The sequence below is a fragment of the Cynocephalus volans genome, chromosome 7, assembly GCF_027409185.1.
Source record: "Cynocephalus volans isolate mCynVol1 chromosome 7, mCynVol1.pri, whole genome shotgun sequence".
NCBI classification, from domain to species: Eukaryota; Metazoa; Chordata; class Mammalia; order Dermoptera; family Cynocephalidae; genus Cynocephalus; species Cynocephalus volans.
In genome coordinates this window covers 131281977-131304382 of record NC_084466.1, presented here as the reverse complement: position 1 = coordinate 131304382, position 22406 = coordinate 131281977, and the positions used below count along the sequence as shown (strand labels likewise).

At 42.9% G+C, this 22406-nt stretch overlaps 1 protein-coding gene across 2 annotated transcripts in view; it reads left to right on the top strand.

The window, feature by feature from the left end:
- The window catches only part of DNMBP (dynamin binding protein), a 94500-nt gene that overhangs the window by 36586 nt on the left and 35508 nt on the right, over positions 1-22406 (top strand). Inside the window, exon 4 of one of the 2 annotated variants that reach the window (XM_063102865.1) lies at positions 48-2051. In XM_063102865.1, the coding sequence (XP_062958935.1) occupies positions 48-2051 (2004 nt within the window). Of the gene's footprint in view, positions 1-47; positions 2052-13347; positions 14498-22406 lie in introns of those variants that run through there. The other variant, XM_063102866.1, reaches the window with a different exon arrangement.

Genomic DNA, 22406 nt, shown 5'->3' with positions numbered 1-22406 from the left:
AGCTGAGCTGGTGACTGAGGTCATTAACTTTGTTTCTCTCTGTCTAGGTGACCTAGTGATTCTTGATGGCACTCCCACTGCAGGCTGGCTGCAGGGCCGGAGCTGCTGGGGTGCCTGGGGCTTCTTCCCATCTTCGTGTGTTCGCGAGCTCTGCCTCTCCTCGCAAAGCCGGCAGTGGCACTCACAGAGCACCCTGCTTCAGATTCCTGAATACTCCATGGGACAGGCCCGGGCCCTGATGGGGCTTTCTGCCCAGCTGGATGAAGAGTTGGACTTCAGGGAAGGGGATGTGATTACCATTACTGGAGTTCCTGAACCAGGCTGGTTTGAAGGGGAGTTAGAGGGCCGAAGAGGCATTTTCCCAGAGGGTTTTGTTGAGCTTTTGGGGCCCCTGAGGACTGTGGATGAGTCAGTAAGTTCTGAAAATCAAGAGGACTACAGTGTAAATGGTGAAGAAGATACCCCTGTAGGAGATGAAAAAGGAGGGTCAGACGAGCATGAGGGGCAGCCAGGCACCTACGGGATCGCCCTCTACAGATTCCAAGCCCTGGAGCCCAATGAGTTGGACTTTGAGGTAGGCGACAAAATCCGAATTCTGGCGACCTTGGAAGATGGCTGGCTAGAAGGGTCACTGAAAGGCAGGACAGGCATCTTTCCTCACCGGTTTGTAAAATTGTGTCCTGACACAACGGTGGAGGAAAACGTGGCTCTGCCCCAGGAAGGCAGTCTTACTGAGATCCCCGAAACTTCTTTGGGTTGTTTGGAGAACTCCTTAGTAGTGGAGGATCAAAGACATGAATCCTGTGAATACGAAGCAGAGAAGTCCAACTACGTTATTTCTGAAACCTCCACTACTCCCCTAGATCATCTGACTTCTGAGTATGAAGTAAACAGAAACTCTTATCAGGATGAAGACACCTCAGGAGGGCCCCCGCGAAGCCCCAGCATGGAGCGGGACAAGCCTCTTGCCACACACTCTTCCATGACTGATACTTCAGAGGTAGTCAATGGTATTTCCTCTCGACCTCAGGTAGCTTTTCATCCCAAATTGCAGCAAAACCAGTATTATTCTCCAGCAGGAGGGAGCCACCAAAGCTCAGCCCAGTACTCTGACCTTCCTCTAGAAGCACGGACTAGAGACTACTTCACCCTACCTCCCAAAGCAACGTATTCCCAGCTGAAAACTCTTCAGAAGCCAGTGCACCCTCTTTACAGGGGCTCTTCATTCTCAGCCCCTAGGGTAGGCAGACCTAGCCAGTTGAGCCCTCAGCTGCAGGGCCTGGCAAGATTTGCTAAAAAACACCGCACACCCAAAGAAAATGCCTCCAGCTTTTGCTCCGCATCAGAGAGATCAGAGCTGAAGCCTGGTCCCCAAAGCAAGGGGCCTGCTGTGGAGGTAATAGCACTTTCACAGGGAGATGGCAGCACTGACCTGGATTCTAAATTGACACAACAGCTGATAGAGTTTGAGAAGAGCTTGTCAGGGCCCAGCACAGAGCCAGATAAAATTTTACGCCACTTTTCAATCATGGACTTCAACTCCGAGAAGGATATTGTCCGAGGTTCCTCAAAGTTAAGTCCCCAGCAGGAGCTGCCTGAGAGGAGAAAGGCCCTACGGCCACCGCCACCCCGGCCCTGTACTCCGGCCTCCACCTCCCCGCATTTGCTAGTTGACCAGAACCTGAGACCTCCACCACCCTTGGCTATGCGACCCTGTCGCCCAGCTCCCCTGCCTCCCTCAGCACAGCAGAGAGTGAATGCGGTGTCCCCCAGGCTCCTAGCCCATCACCGTCCTAACTGCGAGACACTAGAGAAGGAGAGCCCTGAGCACGTGGAAAAGAGTCTGGACCAAACTTCCCCATGTCCCTTAGTATTGGTGAGGATTCAGGAAATGGAACAGGATTTGGATATGTACAACAGGGCTCAAGAGGAGCTCAATTTAATGCTGGAGGAGAAGCAAGATGAGTCATTAAGAGCAGAGACCCTTGAGAATCTTGAGTTCTATGAGAATAACATTGAAAGTTTGAATGTGGAACTCCAGCAACTTAGAGGTAAGTGATGAGGAAATAATATATACTTGTTTCTTGACACCCACAGGGGATATGTTACTATCTTTGATCGGCAAGAATTCTTTGCATTTTTATTACCTAATTTCTTATTCCATCACCCCAATTAGATTGCTTTGTCTTGCTGTATCCTCTGACCACTGTAGTCTTCTGACTTCATTTGCTTCTCAGATAAAGAAGCTCAAACCTCAGAGACATGTGTACCCACTGACATTTAGACCTCCTGTACTGCCACAGTCCCTATGGCAACTGTGTAGATGGGGAGTTCCTAAGTATAACTGTCTTTAACCATGGTCTACTAAAGACTTCCAGGCCAAGATTCATGAGAAAACCACATCTTCTATCTTTGTGGTTCAGGAACTAGATTTCAATAATAATGATAGCAAACTTTTATTAACTTATTAGTAAGCATTCATTAGCATTTGTTTCACAAAGAATCTTCACAGCCATCCTAAAGGTATGGGGATAATTTATATGGCTACCTTGTAGATAAGGAAACTAAGACATAAAGATTAAATAAGTTCCAAGGGAGCTGGGATTTAAGCTTATGTTTTTAACTACTACAGTGTACTACTTCCCACCTCCCACTTTCAAAATTTCAAATTCTGTCCATTCATTTGGGGATGACCAGCATCTGGAGACTTTATTCACATTCATCAGACTCACAGGAAAAGTAACTTACAAAGTAGGAAGTGTAAGAAAGAGGAGCACCAGCACCTGGTCTAGGGCCCAAGGGTCCTCCATGTCATCAGGAAAGTAAATAATAAAAAGTAATCTGGGGATCCAGGAATTGCAGGATGCTAATAAGAAATAAAAGCAGAAGAATGGTGGTCCAGAGAGCCATTAAGGTGACAGACCAAGCACACATACCCACCTCCCCTTCTACTTTAGGTCTCTAAAAGTGAGTGAAAAAATATAATTAAAAAATTCCAGCAAGAAAGAGTATTATTGGAAAGCCCTATCTGATAGTATTAATCTTTGTTTTGTGACTAATATTCCAGACATAAAAAGTTTTCATTTTGCATTGATGTTGGTTGAATTGTTAAGAGCGTATCCAAAAGCATCTCCAGGTAGAGCTGGCCATTTGGGTGTATGTTGCATCATAAAAGTTCATTTTCTTTTTTAATGATAAAAATATTTTTTCTGCTTGTTCTGGTTTTGACTTTGCTATTGAAATTGATGCTGCTTTTGCTAATCCAAATTTTAAATGAATTAAATTTTGAATTTAAATTTTGCTAGTTTAGATTTCTGGTTTTGTGTAGGAGTATTTCACATCAATATCCACATCTTCTCTTTGTATTTCTTCTGTTAAAATATGTACAAAGAACTATAACCTATAGCAAATATTAAACACTGGGAAAACATTGGGTAGTATTCAAATAATGGAACATTTGCCTCTCTGAGAAAGATTTAACAACACTATACAGAACATGTGTCAGAATTGCCCGTTTAAGGACTTACATTGCTTCCAAAACTTGACGTTTCTTGGACCATCGCAATATTTGTATAAAACATGCTATGCAAATAAACGTATTAATATTTATTTTATTTGCAAGAATGACTCACTGTTAACAGCACACAGGGCCATGAGCTCCCACACTTGTAAACACACATATAACATAGCAGCAGCTGTGAGCAAAACTGATTAGATCCTGATCATGTCTCTCCCACGTGCTCTTGTCCTGGTTGCCCAAAACGTGAATGTAATCTTTTACTGTGTGTGCTAGTATTTTCTGCTCTTGCTTTGAACTTGACATTGGTGGAGTCCTTCAAACCCGTAATGCCTCTGCATTTATTGTCAGGCTCTATTTTCACAGGAGAATTTTATACTTTCACTTGCTTTCCAGATTTCTTAAGTGATTTTTCTTAGGATTTAGAAAGACATATAAATTTCCCAAGAAATGCCAAGAAAGAATTTCTACATGGAAACATTAGTTGTTCTCAGCCTGGGTCCAACTTAATCTAATTTCAAGACTTAGTGTACCTTGTACCTTGGATGACAAAGGTATCAGCACCCTAGGTTAATATTGAGCAAGAGCTAGTTCAATTTCCACTCACCCTCAGGAGCTCTTTGGAATCTTAGCTCACTATAGAAAAGGTCTTACTTGGACTCCTTACCTTTTGAGTTTTTGAAGCTTTCTCCCCAGGGGCCATTGAGACAGAAGGTCAGCTTTCCTGGGACTGGCCAGTGCCCTCGAGCAGTGCAGTTTTTGTGGTCATTTGCCTATCGGGATTCCAGATGAGATGGGGTGCTTTCAGGGTGGTATGACTGTAGGCCATTTGCCTGCCTGGATTCCAGTTTTCCTTTTGGTTTTGGCCTATACTTCTTTACCATCTTGTCAGTATATTGATGGTTTTAAGAAGAGTTTTAAAATATTTTCTCTGATTTTTTTAGCTTTTTTTCTATGAGAGGGTGTTGCTCCAAAAAACCTAGACTTCAGTGATTGGAATTAAAAAGCCCAGTATTTGTAGTTTTAGTTAAGCCAGTGCCTGGCTCTGATTGAGCATTAGGAGTTTTAAATTTGGAATTTTCATGCAGCATCAGGGTGTAACACAAGAAGGTGTTTATGATTATTGTGTGTTAGAGACTGAAAATGTCATTTTGTGGGATTCAGTATGGTATTCAGGTCAAACGTTCATTCATCCAGGAAATACTTTTTGCCAGGTGCCAGGCGTTGCTCTAAGAGCAGGGTATATATAGTGATGAACATTATAGATATGCTCTCTTCCCTCAAGGAGCTTCCAGTCAAGTGAGTTGCCAATTAACAAGTTAAGGTTCGTATCTAAAGCATAGTACCTTCGTATTTGATGAAGAGGTTGACTTCTGAAGCAGTAGGAGCATTACATGAGTTAGTCGCCAGATGTTCGGTTTTCCCAGTACATGCTACTTTTGGAAAACCTGACCAGAACTACATAGTTCCTCCCTGAAAGAATCTCTTTTTTAGCATTTCAAAGTCCTTTTCTATCTCTAGATGAGGTTCACATGTCTGAATTTGACATATAGTAGGGTATGCATTCATTTCTTTATTCAGCAAATATTTCTTGAGCACATAGTATGAGCCAGGCACAGGTTACACATTGACTAAGAAAAAAGACATCATCATAGTATGACTCGTATTTGTGAGTTCTTTGAAACTCTGGTAATGCTGATATTGACCTCTATAGGTAATCATGCTGTCTTGCTGCCTTTGAATCATGGCATAGTTACTTTCTGTGTGAGTCAGTGCCAGGACCCCATTGTTCCAAATCAGTGCAGTGGATGGGAGCTGTAGCGTGAACCTTGCTCCTGCACCTCTCTTCCCAGCCTTTAAGGTAATGCGAGGAAGAAGACTGACCAGAGACTGTCAGAATAATTTTTAATGATGACTGTTGCAAATCAAATCATAATGTGTTTTTCAGGAAGCAATATTTTCAGCAAGATATATTGAGTGGGATCAATGGCCCACTAAAGAGAGCCAATACACTAACCAGTTGGAGAATTACTGATATGGAACAATAACACTAAAGTGATACATAATGTTCCAGACAGATTTTTTAAATTTGACAGTATGGCTTTTCTATCTACAGAAGCAATCTGTCATTCTGCAGACTCCTTGGAATGCTTCAGGTATAAGAATTCTTTCTCAAATGAGTAAAAGATAATAGAGCTAGGTAGCCAAATTAGTCTGTGGCCTTTCAAGATAATGAAAGTTTATGTGAAGGAAATAATAATTCTACTTTCTGGTTTGTCAGTACATGAGAAAAAAGCAAGTATCTTCTGCTTGTGTAACATCTGGTTCAGGGTGTTGGCTCAGTAAAAATGAGCTCAGTTACTTCTAACTGATTTCATCCGGGCATAAAACAGCAACCAGAATCAGAACCCATTAATAGTCTATGCTAATTTGGGACCGAATCTAATTTTTCCTTTTAAAATAGATGGTTTAATGTATGTCAAGAAGTGTAGCTTAGAATGGTCAATGGTTAATGTTATGGTTGACTGTGAGTCACTGTTCTTAGCAGTTTGCAGTGCAGCTGTGTGAACATTTCCTCATTCTCCGCTCCAGGAAAAGGGGTGGAGAAACTGGACTAGATCCAGGGGCTTAAGTATCGGTTTCAGATTTCACCGAGGCTTTGCAGTAGTCAGGCATGCAGGTCCTCACGGCCCTGCCTGCGTGTGCTGCCTCCTTTTACTGGTCACCTTGCCTGAGGTAGCGAGCCCCAAAAGCCAGGACAGTGGTTATTCAGCCGATGTGATTGAGTATTCTAGGTAGGGTCCTGGAGTAACAGCAGCGACCTCTGCCCTCATGGGGAGAGACAAACAATAAGTAACACTAAAAGTTTATGGTATAGTATATAGTATATAAAAAATATATAGAAGAGGTCTTCAAAACGTTCATGAAAAGATCCGTGTCATCTTTTAATTCCATTTTTCCTCAAACTTTGAAGTACCCTCATGTGTTAGAAGGCAAGAGGATCTATGGAGAAATGAAGTCAGGATCTCTTCAGAAGTGACCATTGAGTGAGATTGTAGGGAGCCAGCGGAGCCATTTTTAGGGGTGGGGAGAGTTGTTCCAGGCAAATAGGACAGCAAGTTCAAGAGTGCGCCTGGTGTTTGAGGAATAACAAGGAGCCCAGTTCAGTTAGAGCAACAGCACAGACTTTGTAGTTCATCATTCAGAGTAAGAAGAGAAGCCACGGGAAGGTTTTGAGCAGAGCAGTAATATGCTCTAACTCTGCTTAGCAAAGGCATTCTGGCTACAGAGCTGGGAATAGACAGAGGAGACCCGGGACAGAGGCAGAGAGACCACTTAAGAGGCCACTCCACTGACCCAGGCAACAGGAGCTGGCAGCTCAGACCAGGATGGGAGCAGTAGAGATGATGACAGTGTTCAGCTCTAGGCATATTTTGAGTTAGAGCCTGTAGGACTCGATGAATTGGCTGTGAGGTATAAGAGAATGAGAAGAGTCAAGGGTGACTCTGAGGTTGAGCAACTGAAAGAACTGGAGCTGCCATTAATTGAGATGAGGACGCCTGCAGGAGGAGCTGGTTGGTGGGGAAGAGGGGCATTGGGCAGAGGTCAGGAGCTCTGTTCTGGTTATGTTGAATTGAACCGCCTGTAAGACATCCAGGTAGAAATGTTGACTAGGCAGTTTGATACACAAGCCCAGAGTTCAGGGGAAAGGTTAAGGCTGGAGACATAAATTTGGGACTTGAGAGCACATGGACATTATTTAAAGTCGTGGCATTTCATAAGATTTCCATAAAAAAGAGGACAGATAGATGAAAAGAGAAGATGTCCAGGGACTGAGCCTCACCGGGAGCTGTATGGAAGATAGGAAGTGAAAGAGTGGGGCGGTGACAGTAATTGTAATTAACTTAACTCTTATTACTTGTCAAACAGTGTGCTAGGTACTTTTACACACTTTGTCTAATCCCCCAAATTGTCCACATTTGACAAATGAGAAAACTGAGGTTTGCCCAAAGTCTCACAGTTAGTAAGTGGGAGGGCTGGGATTCAGATCCAGGTCTGTTTCGTTACACAGCCTTATGTAATTTTTCGCTGTGCCAATCTGTAGTGTCAGTGTGTTTCGACCTAAGGAAGGACCACTTGATCTCTGAGACTTGGTGGTAGGAAGCAGCACTTAAAAAAATCATGGATCTGCAGGTGCTCTAGAGGAACAGATCCCAACTGACTCTTGCCCATTTCCAGAATAACTTATGCCAGTCATAACGTATTTTAGTATGCTCTTCTGTTCAAAACTATTTGCTGGATTGCATATATCCATGGATTTATGATGAGTGTGTGTATATATATATTTAGTATATAGGAGAATATCCACAATTTAGCCCTGGGGCATTCCATATAAATAGAGATGCAGATATAGATATATAGATATATATTTTTTAAATATTTCATTCTTTTGAACTTTTGACCGCTAGCTTATCATGAAGTTACTGTTTTCCAAAATGTTTACCCTTACATGCTAGTTACATTCCCAAGCTGCTCACAGATCCAGTTTCTCTGCTGGAACTCTCACATAACTCATATGGTAACCCTTTAAGTTCATCGTAACTAAAACATTTTAAACGCTTCTTACGACCTTGTCCCATTTACATCCCTCACAGTATCACAGATTTCCTCAAAACATGTCTTATTTTTCTATATTCCAGTCTTTTTTCTTTTTTTTACAGTTGGCCGGTATGGGATCCTAGCCCTTGACGTTGGTGTTGCGACACCGCACTCTAACCATCTGAGCTATAAGGGCAACCCCGTCTATATTCCAGGCTTTTTCTTCCTTTTTGAGTGCTCCCAGATTCTTTCTCTCTTTCTGCCCTTCCTTCTCCCAGTCAGTTTTCTCCAGTGTGTAGTCTCTTCCTCCGTTGGGGAACTTACCTTTCTATCATAGGTGTCCGTCTTCTCCCTCCACGTGTACTGACATCCTGTGAGTAACTTCAGCCCTAACAATGGGGTCTTCTTTACAACTCCTCGTAATTAGCCCCTAGGCTGAGAGACAGCTGCATTGAATAAGAGTAAAAACCGCATTCCTAGTCATATCAGTATTTCTTGAATTCCTACTGTGTGCTGGGTTATTGGGTATGTAGGAGAATATGATGTGGAACTTAGCCCTGGGGCATTCCAGTGTTTGGAAGCATGGAAGACAAAGGGATGCACCAGCAAAACACAGGGAGCAGCAGTCGAGGGGAAGGAAAGCCAAGTGAAGAAAGTTTCCAGACAGGGGAAGGGGGATCAAAAGCTGCGAGGCCTGGTTAGGTGAAGTCTCAGAAATGACCATTGAATTTGGTGACTTTGTCAAGAGCAGTTTCACTGAAGTGATAATTATGGGACAAGAGCCCTATTGGAATGGATTGAAGAGAGAATGAGAGGGAAGGAAATAGAGGCATTGCATACTTGGCTTCCACAAAAGTCTTTCGAAGAGTTTTGCAAGCAAAGAAACAGGGTGGTATCTGGAGGGGACATTGGATTGAGGGGTCAACAGAAGTTGTTTGTAAGACAGGAAACATTACCACATGTTCATGGGCTCACAGGACTATCTGCTAGGGTGGGTACATTGAAGAAACAGGAGACAGAGCCTAACTGCTGGAACAGAGTCTTTTAGGAGTCAGCTGGGGGTGAGGTCCAGTGAGCCAAAAGTGGCCTGGGATCAGAGCAGACACAGCTCCTCTGTTGTAACAGGAGGGAGGCAGAGCACGTGGGGACAGGTGGAGGGAGCATGGTTAAAGGTGAAGAGACAGGTTTAGGGAGATTAAATAACTTTCCCATGACTGTACTGCTAGTAAGTGGCAAAGTCCGGATTCAAACCCAGGGCTATCAAAGCCTGTGCCCTTAACCTCTAAGCTAGACTGCCCTCTACATAGCACCTAGCATGTGCTGAATAAATGCTATGAACATTGATTCATTAAATGTTTAATTACCCACTGTGTGCCCCATCCACAGAGCTATGCTGGAGATAGGAAGATAAGTTAGACCTAGTCCTTGCCCTCAAGGAACTTTCGGTATAATAAAAAGAGATAGGCAAATACAATGAGTAACCTAAGTTAGACTAGAGAAGTATTTGCAAGGTGCTCTGGAAAACAGCAAGAATTGTAGGAGTCAGAGAGCGTCACCGCGACAGAGTCTTAGAAAGTGGGGAGGAGGTGACCGTCAGACTGGAGGGAGGGCATGGGCAGTTATAGAGGCATTAACGGTAAGTAGTTTAGGGAATTCCGCGTTCTTGCTAGGTGTTTTACAATCTCCTGCCTTTCCTTCCTTTACTGTTCTTCTGCCTTCTCCCTCTTTTTCCTCTTCTTCCAAATCCTGCCGCCCCATCTTCACTTCTAGAATATGTGGCAGGAAGTTCATCTGTCCACGCTGGGAGTCAGGCAGTCGTGCAGGCTGATAACGTTGAGGGTGGAGTGGTTCTTTGGGGCTCCTGGAAGGAGCCAGTGGAATGTTGCTGTTGTGTGAAGTGAAAGGGAGAGAGAGCCGAGGGAGGGGGGCAGGGACGGCTGTCACCAGCAGTCCTAGCACTGAGAAGAGTACAAAAGTTCCTCTCCCCTTTCCTTGGGCCACATTTCTTTATTCACAGATTTATCATTTGAAAATAGTAACCCATTCACAGCTTTTGATTAGTTCTGGGTCATGGAAATGTCAAGATAAAGCTGAGGCAGTTTACATCTTTTTGCAAACTTTGTATCTTTAATACCCTAACGGCAGTAGGAGGGGTGGGGAGCCCCTATTGTAACCAGCTAATCACTCTCCACTTATCTAACAGTAATTTGGATTCACACAGCCTCTTTCACTCAATCATTTGATTACTAGTATCCTTCCTACCTATAATTTAGTCCTCTCTTTCTGTTTCTTCTCTTGGTTAATTTAGTAGATGTGTTTTTCTTATCATGCTAGCTTTAGCAAAGATATTAAGTTGCTAAAGAGAATTTTGTTTTCCATAACAGGGAAAAATTAATCTTTACTTTTAATTGGATTAGAAGTAAGGAAGATGATAGAAATTTAGATTTCTTTTTTTTTTTTTTTTTGTCCTTTTTGTGACCGGCCCTACGGCGCTCAGCCAGTGAGCGCACCGGCCATCCTTATATAGGATCCGAACCCGCGGCGGGAGCACTGCTGCGCTCCCAGCGCCGCACTCTCCCGAGTGCACCACGGGGTTGGCCCAGAAATTTAGATTTCAAGTGGCAGAGAAATGCTTCACTTTCTCATTTTACTCATAAGACTACTGGAGAGCCAGAGAGGTGACAGGCATAGCCATCAACTGTTATCAGCAGAAATTGAGCTTCCAGAAGCAAAGGGTCCTATTTCCTTGTGTCGGGTGCAAACTATGTATTATACTGTGGCTCTGTTATAGCTCATGGAAAGCTGTGCTCCCAAATGCTGTCGCCCTCTTATTAGTTTGGTAAACCAAATCATACTCTCCACTGGGTTTAGGCAACAGGCTGTAGATGATCAAGTCAGCCCACCCTGGTCAGCCTTATGTGTTACTGCGCCAGCCTGTGTGCCCGCTGAGGCGGGTGGTGAGGAACTGCGCTGTGGCAGGCAGGTAGGCCAGGGCTGGAGACCAGGAGAGAGTGGTAGTGTTGTCTCAGCAGGGGGCCACTTCTGAATTAGACCGTGATAGAGTTAACTTGTTTATCGACAGAAATTGAGGTTCTTCTGCATTGTAAGATAGTCCTGTTAGTCTAGTGCCATGGAGTCAAACAGATGGGGCCCGGATTATGGCCTCACCGCGTACTTAAGCAAGCTGAAACAGTTTATACAAACTCGCAGATTATTTCTTTAACTGTGGTGAAATAAGGATAATACCTGTCCTCCTTGCAGGGTAGTGAAGGCTGAAAAGAGAGTTTACACAGTCTGGCTGGTTACACAGTTGGTTAGAGCGCAGCCTTATAACACCAAGGTCATGGGTTCAGATCCTAGTACCGCTAGCTGCCAAAAAAAAAAAAAAAAAGAAAACAAAATTTACATCGACTTCCTAGGTCTCGCCACAGCACAAGGTATACACTGAAAACACGGAAGCTTCCAGGGCTGTCACAGGTAGAGGGAACAGAACAACGACCAAAAACCTCACATGAACATCAGAAGGCTTGACAGACTAGAAGTTCATTCAGTAACTGTTAGTAGAGAATCCAAAAGGCACATCAGGTGTTTGAGGAAAGGAAAAAGAAGTTTTCAGGGAAAAGAAAACAATGGATTGTTAAAGCTGAAGGAATCAGAGGAGTCTTGAGGCCAACCGCTTTGAGTAGATTGAGTCTCAGAGAGAGTAAGTATTTACCTGAGAGTAAACACCTAAGTGTTAACAAAGCATACAGCCCGGTCTCCTCAGGGTTCTTTATACTATTTCACAAATAGGGGTTAGATAAGAGTTCAAGGAATCATTCCTGGACATCCGATAAATGACCAGACAGCTAAAAGAGTAATCTTATTGAGGCCTATCTCCTAGTGTGTTACTTCCCTTCTCAAAAACAACTCTTCCTTATCCATCGAATAAAATAAACAACATTCCTGTCCCTTGTGATCTGCTCCAAACTTTGCCTCCAGCCTTATCTCTTAATACTTTTTCCACATATTCTACCCTTCAAACTGTTCTCCATTTCTTAGTTCTCCATATGGAGAAAGTCTGCAGAAATCCTTCTTATCCTTGAAGGTACTGTCCAAATGACACCACGTCCGTGAAACCTCGGGCTTTGCTTTGTTGCCGTGGCCCTTTGTGCTCATTATGCAGCACTTAAGCACATTCCATCTTACTTTACAGTGTGCTGCTCCTGCAATGTAAAAGGAAGGGACTATCTTGTTCATCTTTGTCTCTTCCAGAATGCTTCACATATAGGAGGTGTCTATCTAATGTCTGTTGAATTCAAATAGGCATTTTTATACCTGGCCTTTCTGATTTCTGACCTCATTCTCCACTTCCCAAATATGCTGTTATTAACTGGATGGAAAAGAGATTTAGGAAATGAATGGTTTGATGCTTCTCTGGCATGACAACGAACCTGGGAAAATGGGAAAGCATACATAACTCTATTCTTCTGGGGAAGAATTTTTAAACTATAAAATTACCCACACACCAGATCAGAGTAAAAGGAAGTACTTTTCCGTCTGCAGGTGTATGTCCAAGAGGTCTGCAGGTGGAGCTTGAAACGCTTGTGATTTGAGAGTACACTAACTGGTAACTTGAATCCCATAAAAGCAAAGCACTCAGAGGAGGAAGAGTTCTCTCTCTAAGCCAAGGGAAGGGAGTCCCGAACAGTTTCAGATGTCGGAGGCTTTCTAGCTGGGCTTGGAGGGTGGGGAATTGAGGTGCAAATGAGAGTATTTGTTTATACCCCTGGGGGCTTACAAAAGGATTAAAGAGGCAGCAGAGACTGACATATAACCTTACCTGGGGCTTTTAAAGGGGGCTGGTTCTCTTTCACACTGCTTTTTCTACACATCTTTAGAGCTGCAGAATGCTTCTACCTTCAGTACATAAAGCAGCCAAGCCAGTTTGACCAGCTTGAGGAAAACACCAAACAAGGCTGCCAACTCCAATCACATGAACACTAGTTACTAATTATCTTCTGGCCTTCAGGGGAAAGGTATAGTAGTCACTGATTGGATCCTGAGGTCGAAATAACTCCACATCTCTCCGAGCTCCAACCAGAGCAATGAGAAGAGTGTCTTGGGTGCTCTGGGAGACATTTTAAGCAGATCAGATCCAGCCTTAGGCTAGACTGCAGCTGTCTGTGCTTCAGCCCAACCCAGACCCATGGAAGAGAGAAGTAAAACCTGTGTGTCTAAGCACATTGACTATGTGTGAAACCCAGGAGGGTAGAAGAGAGAGAGAAGTGGAGGAGAGAGAGCACTGGAGCTCCAGCTGGGAGTATGAAGACTGCAGCCGTCCACCGAAGAGGAACCTTACAGTGCTGGACGGACTCCACAGAGAAAATGACTTGGATTCCAGATCCCGGGAGAATGGGCAGAATCGGCTTTACAGAAAAAGGGATTGTGGATACTGGGATTTTGAGGAGAGTGAACCAAGCTATATGGACTACAGGGAAGCAAATGAGAGAAAGAAGGACTGTACGTGCCACGGAGGCTGTGATGGTTACAGGAATCCAGGAAATGTGGATTCTTGGAATCCTGGGGTGAAGGATAATTGGCTTACTGGAAGCCCAGATGTGACCTGGAAAGGTAGAGGATATGGGAAGACAAATGGCTACATAGATTGTAAGAATCTGAATTATAAACATGAGGATTGTAAAAGCACTGAACAGTGGACTTGCTATAGGGGTTTGGATGGTTCTTTGGGGAATTTAGGGCAACCTCAAAACTGGTATGTGGATCGCAGGAATTTTAATTGTCATCTTGAGGATTGTAAAGAAACTAATTTTTATTATAGAGACATCAACAATTTATATCATGTTCCTGGGAATTATACTAATAGTCAGTCTGTGGACTTTGCAGATTTGAATGGTGTCAATGAAGGTAAAGAATTTGTCAAATACTATGAAGGGGACAGTAAGGTTTATCAAAATAATAAAGTCTATCCTAAAGTAAAGACTCATACCATGGATCAGGGTAATTTTTATACAGAAAACAAAGGTGATTGTACTTTATTCGCCAACTGTGAGTATAAATCTCTTAATTACAGAGGAACAGATTCTCTCCATCAAATGGAGCATTTGGAGTATAATGACATTGACCAACGAGGAATGATGGCCCTTGGAGACTGTGGGATCATCCCAGGAGTTCTGCAAAATCAATATATCGGGGGAGACCAAGGAAGACATCATCTTGAGATAACTCAGAGCCCTTCATTAGAGAAGAACACTTGGCATTTAGGGGAAAAGAGAAAATTAAGTGGCCCAGAGACTTGGAGGAGGAATAGTTGCTTCCGCCGCACAGCACCCAGTACCCTGAGGCGCTCAGAGTTTGTGCAAAACAGGAAGAAACCCCAAGGTACGAACTCAGCCAGCCTTCTTAGAAGAATAAAGCATGAAACTAGATTAAAAGGGTGGTTATACCAGGTACCGGGAGCACTCAGGACTTAAGGAACCCAGCCTGAAGTTCTTATCAAGTATATATTGAGTGAGAACAACCTCAGAGATTTAATTCCTTTAGGAGGCATTTTACAAAGCAAGAGTTTATGTAGTGCTGTACATGTGTAGCATGGCTTGCAAAATCAGACAGCTTCTCATGGAACTTTCCTTTACTTTTAGTTTTGTCAGGTGTCTCTAATCTCAAATATCTTTCCATTCTTTCTTACTTTAGTATTTTTGTTCATGTTGTGGAGACAGCAAGTTCATTATCAAGGAACCAAGCTAAATTTTATTTTCCTGGCATGTTTCTTTCTCTCAGTCCCTACACTTCTTCAGACATTAGTGGAAAAGAAAACTTAACTTGTTTCATAGAGTGTTCATTCCTTGACAGGCAGGAATCTTAAATGAATGGTGAGCCCTAAAACTCTAGTGGAATTCAGAAGATTCTTTCTATTCTTTGTGGTACTTTGTACATGTTACATATTTAAATCACTTCATCTCACTGAGCCTTAACTAAGTTATCGTAAAACGGGGATGTTAGGAGTCTTTTATCATGCAGAGATTATATATTTCTTGCTGTGTCTTCTTCAGTTCTTAGAAATGAACTTTATTTATTCTTGCTATGTTGTTTTTTTAATAATTACTGGACTCTCTGATAAAACTTTATTTTTATGTTATATGTTGTCCTAATGCCAAGCAGCCTTTCATCTGGCCAATTTGGGGAGGGGGTAAAGGGGTGGTGGTGGGTGGGTGGGTAGGAGTTTCAGGTTATAACAAGAGGATAAGGGTTAGAGTCAGAGAACACAAACAATGCAGAAAATCCATCCCACGCCCTCCTCCTAAATGGGAACTTTCTCATCTAGGTGTCCTTCAGAATAGGCTGACTGGGTGGGTTTGTACTAGGGGCTATTGAAGACTGAAAATATAACCCACTGGTGTGATCTGGGAACTGCCAGTGATTTATCTGAGGTCCTCCAACTTGGGTTTGATAAAACTTGAACTTCCAGGACACTGTTTTGGACAAAGCAGGCTCTCTGTTTGCACTTACAAGGAGAAAAATGAAACTAAGCCTGACTTTAATTGGGAGGCCGAAGTATTTAGCAACTAGTCATTTTTTTCTAGGTGCATTTTTCTCTCTGAAATGATAGGGATTGGATGACTTCTGAATTCCTTCCAGCTTAAAAAAAAAAAAAAGTCTGATTCTGTGATTCCTTATGTTGGTTTTTGTATTGTTCCTACTCCCTTCCCTATGGCTGTTGCTTGGGTGAACTTTGTTTCCTGTCCTCAGTTCCTTATTGTAGTAAGCCTCCTAACTGTACTTAAAGTGTGTTTATTCTGTTTGATTTGTAGGAGTGAAACCCTTCTCTCTGGAGTGTTGTAATGTGCCCTACGATCTCTCTGAAACCAGCTCACTTCCACCTTACATCATTTCCATTTTTTCAAGTCTCTTTATATTTGAGGATTTAACTTCTGAAAGTATATTATTCATATTTAGCTCAATTGACACCCTTTTTTATACCCCTTAATGTCCTCCTTGACCTTAATAAAATCTGTCTTTACTAGAAATATTTCTGCTTTCTAACTTTCTTTGTTAGCTGTCTTACAGTAGACGCCCTTCCTGAGTGTTACACAGTAACAACATGTTAATTACAGAAAGGAAGCAAGCATTGGAGCTGGTCTGCCTTGAGTTCAAATCTCAGCCCCAGTGCTTGCTAATAGTGTAACTTTAGACAAAATGCCTAACCTCTCTGAGCTTTGGGTTCCCTATTTGTAAAATGAGGATAATAATACCTGTCTCATAGTAAGATAGTATAAATAAAACCCTTAATCATGTGTCTGGAACATAGTAGGTAAATTACCATTTCCTTGTGTTTTATTCAACCATCTCTCTTCTTTATAAGTTTCCCCACCAGATTGTCACTCTAATGGTCCCCTGTTTCCTGAGAGCCAGAATGATATTCAGTACTCCCCTTAGATAACTGCCCTCAGACCTGTAAACATCTCAAATTTAATTGTCCAAGTGGAACACCCCATCCCTATCTCCCTTCCTCCTCTCCCGTTCTTCCCCACTCCACCCCGCCCCTGCTCCATCTGAGAAACAAAGCCCTGTTTAGTAGCTGCTCCCCAGCCTGTCTCCCAGGCTAGAAGCCAAGTCTTTCTACCAGGCTTTCTTTCCTCACTTGCCTCATTAGTTCATTCTCCTGAGGAGGCTCCAGCTTAGGTCTGTTTGCTGGTCTGTTATGGTTTTGCCCTTAGTGCCCCCACCGGATGGTCCCTGGTCCTGGGAGGTGGTCGTTTTTTTAAAAAATTTCTTATTAGCATATTCATAATTAGCAATCATACGTAATCTTTATGTCCCTTACCCAGTCTTTCCCCTGTCCCTCTCCCTTCCCCTTGCTCCCCTCCCCTTCCTCCCTCTAATAACCATAGACTTATTCTCTCCATCTGATAGATTAACTGTTCCTCTGTTGGTTTATTGCCTAGATGATCTGTCCAGTGCTGAGACAGGTGTGATCAAGTCCTCCGCAGTTATTGTAAAGCAGACACTGCTTCTATTACTCTGGAGTACACTTTGTGGAGAGAGAGGACCTCTTTTTATTTTTTTGGTCTCCTCTGGTGCCTCTCCTTATGTCAATGCAAAAAATCTTCATGGTGGCTGTGACTGCTGCTATAGAGACTAGCTGCTGTTGTGGCAGCCATGGCAATTGTGGTGGCTATGGTGGGCTACCTGCATGGAAATGGTGTTTTTGGTGTGCTTTCTGGTTGTGGCTCGGTTTGGCTTCCCCTGCTCCATGCCTCAGGCACCTGGCTGGGCCCCTGGGCAGTGGCGACAGCTTGCCTAGTTGAGGCTGGGTGGAGATGGTCTTTACTTCTAATATGCTGCTCTTCTGAGGTTTCAGTGGAAAATTGTAAGTGTTTTCTGAACCTCCTAACTTGGAGTGACTCAGATTCCAAACTCTGTCTTCCCAACACTAGACAGTTGCTGAATATCTGCTGGGCTCTTTTGACCTTGCTGGGTTCCTTGGAGTCTAATTGCCTGCATGCACAGTTCAAGGATTTGAGGGGAATTTCTACACAGATTTGGGGGTTCTCTCCTCTCTGTGGCTTCCTCTTTTCCAGGATTTTCCCCTTAATATCCAGTCCCTGCAGAGCCCCAGACTTGAACTTTTGGCTCCTCAGCCCAGTAAGATTGCCCCTTGCTGACTTTCTTCTTTTGCTTTATTCCCCTGCATGCTATAAGACTAGGGATCACCCCGGGGGAATATTGGATAAATATGGATCTTACCTGGTTTGCTTCCCTTGTTTTGAGTCCAGTTTCTGCCTGCTTTTGTTTTTTTCCAATGCATGCATGTAGTTGTTTTTTAAAATGTCTTGTCCAGAGTTGTTAATAGTTATTGGTAGGGAGGTTAGTACAATATAAGCTACTCTACCATTGCTAGAACAAGAGCTGGTACTAAGGTTTTGCACTTGCTAATAACATAAATAGTTATAATGGGATAGAGACCTGGTGTTTCGATTTCTATGTTACCTGTGCTGAATTTAAGTGATGTTAGGCTATCTAACTGAAGAAGTCTTAAAGAGAAAAATGTGAAACTAGAATTCAGATAAGAGTTAAGGCTAAAAGTTCAGGGTTGAAAGGCTACAGCATAGAATTTTCTTGTATTATTACTTAAAGGAAACTTACATATCAACAAGTCCAATATTTTTATAAATAATGGGTAACCACCCATGACTGGATCTTATCTAGTGGGTTGCAACAGTATTTTTGGAAAATAAGATAGAATAAAAAAATTTTGTAGTGCATCTCATGTCATAACAGTAAGCATGTAAAAATACTTTTGTGTATGTGTGAGTGTGTGTACGGACACATACGTGTTATGTTTGTGTATATATACTGAATCATAATGTAAAGTGTAGGTCACCGTAAAAAGTTGTTGAAAAACATTTAAATGCAACCCACTTATTTCAGAAATGAAGAGACAGTCCTTAAAAAAATTGAAATGTGTGTCCAGAGTAACTCAGCCATGCATTAGATTCAGAATAGAATCTGGGTCGTGTGATGCCCAGACCTGTGCTTTCCCTACATCACCACAGTTGAAGCCAGAAGAGCAGCCGTAGATTCATTCTGTATAAATGACCTTAGAAGAGCAGAAAAAAGTATTCTGTTAGAGAAGTCAGGGTGAGGGGTGTGGCTGCAAACTGAGCGGTGCAGCTGTGTTATACACAGCAGAGACACGAGAGAGGAGATGGACCCAGGAAAGACCTTTGCCTTTGGTAGGTGGGTGGGGAATCGGAGCAGCATATGATAGGGAGTTTAGGAGGGAAGTGGTGAGAAGGAAATAAAAGCAATTCCTTAAAAGTTTGGTCAGTAATTGTAGTGAAACAGCAGAATCCAGGAGAATCTTCTATTGTGTTTCTTCCCCAAGGTAAGAAAAACCCGCATAGATTTGAAGGTGCTTTTGCCAGTGTGACACAGACAGTTCAAAGTTTTTAGCACTCTGATAGTCAAGGATTCTTTTCATTGCAAATACGACGTGAAGATGACATCTCTGTACAACAGTCTGTATTCAAGCTTATTATGATTATACCAGCACATACACCCCACACCCTCTCTGAATGCAGTTCAACAGGTGTTTATTAACTAGTGTCTGTACTTGGCACTGTATCAACCACTGGGGTAACTAGAAAAGGACACCCCCCTCCCACCAGTGCAGGAATTTGTAGATCAGCTGAAGAGACAAAAGGTGAAAATATGAACCATTAAATAAAGTACAGAAGTATATATCATAGACAGTAAATGCTACGGACAATCAGAAGGGAGAAAGACCAGCTTTTGCTTGAATTCTTAGAAAAGACTTTAGGGAGATGTTTGAACTTGGCCAAAGCTTAAAGGAATAGTGGAATTGAGATAGGCAGAGAGAGGCAGGGAGAGGATTCTTGGTTGGGAAAACTTTATGAACAAAGATATAGAGTCGTGGTGATAAAGTTGTGTGTGGCAGGTGGCGAGTCACACAGTGAGGGGAAGAACTGGAGTGATGAAATCTTAGAAGCCAAACTTAGGGAGTTTGGACCGAGCCTGGGGAGGAGGTCGGAGCTGCGCCTGTGTGTGGTGAGATGTGCCCTCCGATGTAATCGCCGAGACTGTGAGTGGACAACTTCTCCCAGGAAAGGAACAACCAGGGAAAGGAACAGGTGTCTGAGAACTGAGCCTAGGAGGTGACCACAGTTATGGGACAGGAGGAAGAGGGAGGCCAGTGAGAGGGATGGGAAAGAACATTTGAGGAGGTCAGGAGAAAATCAGAGAATTTAAAGATAGAATGGCCAACACTTTCAGTTGCCACAGGAAAATCAAGGAGAGTGCCATTGGGTTTGTTGAGGAGGTTATTGGTTGACTGGGAAGACAATTTCCCTAAGAGAATGAGAATACAGAATTATTCAAAGGATTTAAATTATGCAAAGGATTTAGAAGGAATTGTGGGGAACGAGGTCATGGAGAACACATGGACCACTCTTTCAAGACCTTTTGCAAAAAGCATGAACGATGTGACTGTAGCTGAAGGGGCAGAGTGGAACAGTTTCCATGCCTTTACTTTTTAAAATCAGGATGTCAGTGTTTGTTCGAAGACAAATGGGTGAGTAGGAGGCAAAGGAGAGGCAAAGAGTAAGCATGTGGAGGCAAGAAGAAATAAATGTAGGGCCATATTTCTTCAAGAGTTGGGAGGTAATTGAAGCTTTGGAGAATATCAGGCACTTCTCTTCTGAGACTAAAATGTTCCAATCTGGCCAGTGCCCTTAGAACTCAAAGACCTCGCTTCTTGGGATCATGAATTGTATTCTAAGAAGTTAGGCTGTCTGTTTTCTTTCCAAGCCATTACCTAAATTATTTTTGCATAATGTTCCATCGACAGTGAAAGAATATTGGTCTGGGAGATCTCAGCTCACTGTAAAAGTGAGAAATATCAAAGAGAGTCAAGAAACTAGGTACGATAGAAAGATGTAATCTCCTAGGGTGTCTTCTTTCACATGGATCTGAGGATGATTGGGGGCACTGGGAGGAGGGGTGAATCAAAGCAGCCAACTGCAACATCGGGGCATGTCCAGGTGGGAACTCAGAACCCTTCCACCCCCACCCTGATATCACAGAGTTTTCCAGTGTGACATTTCTGATGAACCAGAAAGTGCCTGTAAACATCAGGTAATCAAGCTACAGGGTGTGATCTTGCTGGTAGGCATATTTGGTGGGAAGATATGCATGGCTCTACAGCCAACCTGGCTCCATGGCATCAAGAAACCCCTTTCTTCTAATCATAAGCTGAGAGGAGAGAAATCAATGAAATATATTGCATTTCACTGAATCTAAAACACCATCTACTGTAAGACACTGCGTAATTTTATGTCCCATTAGAAAGAAGACTGCTAATTAAACTATGACATGCTATTAATTTCAGAGCTGTTAAAATATGGAGGAAGGCTGAAAACACCAAGGTCAAGGGCTCAATCCCCTTGCTGCCTAGCTGTCAAATAAATAAATAAATAAAATATGGGTGAAAATGTGCATTTTAGTATCTGTTGAACTATGGAGATGCTTCTGATTACTGCTGACCTAAGGGCAATACTTAGACAAAAGATATTGTGGAATTCCTCTGGTTCTTTTCTCAATGATTTGTGAATAGGGAATTCAGTTTCTTCTGCTCTCTGGCCCCTACCCTGGTCCCCCACAGAGAAAGACTGAAACTTGATTTACTGCAGTGCCATTGGTCCTAAAATTCTAACTAGGTGTGGCAGCTAAGTAGTTAAGGCAAACAGAAGTTATATTTAATGATTTTTAAAAGATCTTTGTGTAGTGTTTTCCATCACAATCATAGCAGAGCAATGCTTAGGGCACCCTGCTAAGTAATAACAATCACTGCCATTTATTAAATGCCAGTCGCTATGCCAAGTACAGTAGATTAGGTACACTTTAAGTGTGCAGGACAGGCCAGCAGTCTATGCTCCTCGATGGGGGTGAATGGCGGTTGGGTGTCCAGAATCTAATGTAGCACTTGGTGTCTAATAGGTACAAATATTTGTTGTCAAGTGGAGTATTCTGTTTTGAGTCCCAGGATGTGTATATCAGAAGATGAATAGCAAGGGTTATTTTGTATTGCCGTGTAAGTGGTGAAACTTAGAAGAAAGAGCAATCCAGGGGCTAGAGAAGCCTTCACAGCGAAGCTGGAACTTGAGCCTTAAGAGACAGCAGGTGAACAGAAAGTGGGGAAGAGGCACAGAGACGAGCTGGACTTGTCGTGCTCAAGGAATAATAAGGAATAATAATAATAAGGAAGCAGATAATTAAACTGTATCATTTACAGTTTTATAATAGTGGCAAGGGTCCAGTCTCTGGGCTCGCAGAGAGGAAGTGACCAACTGTTCGGGTGAGTCCAAAGAGGCCTCACATACTAAGTGATGTTCCCTGTGGAACCAGAGGCTAGTGTGCTTATTCCAGACTGAGAGGCGTTAATGAAGTAAAAAAGGGAAATCACGTAACATTTTAGAGCTGGAAATGACCAGAGAGGCCCAGCCCCTTTGTTATACATGTGTGGAAACAACGGTCCAGAGAGGTGTGTAATGGAGAGGTGGGGCGAGAGCTCAGGTCCTTTGAACTGTAGTCTGAGTGCTTTTTTCACTACACCACTCAAGGTCTAGTAGCAGCTCCACATCTGTCTTCAGAAATTGAGGTGAAGGGAGAGAGGGGAATGAAGTGACTTCCCCCATATCCTAGGTCTAATCAGATTTTACTGTCACAATAATGGACCTCTCTTGGAAATAATCCTTATTTTGAGAGATTG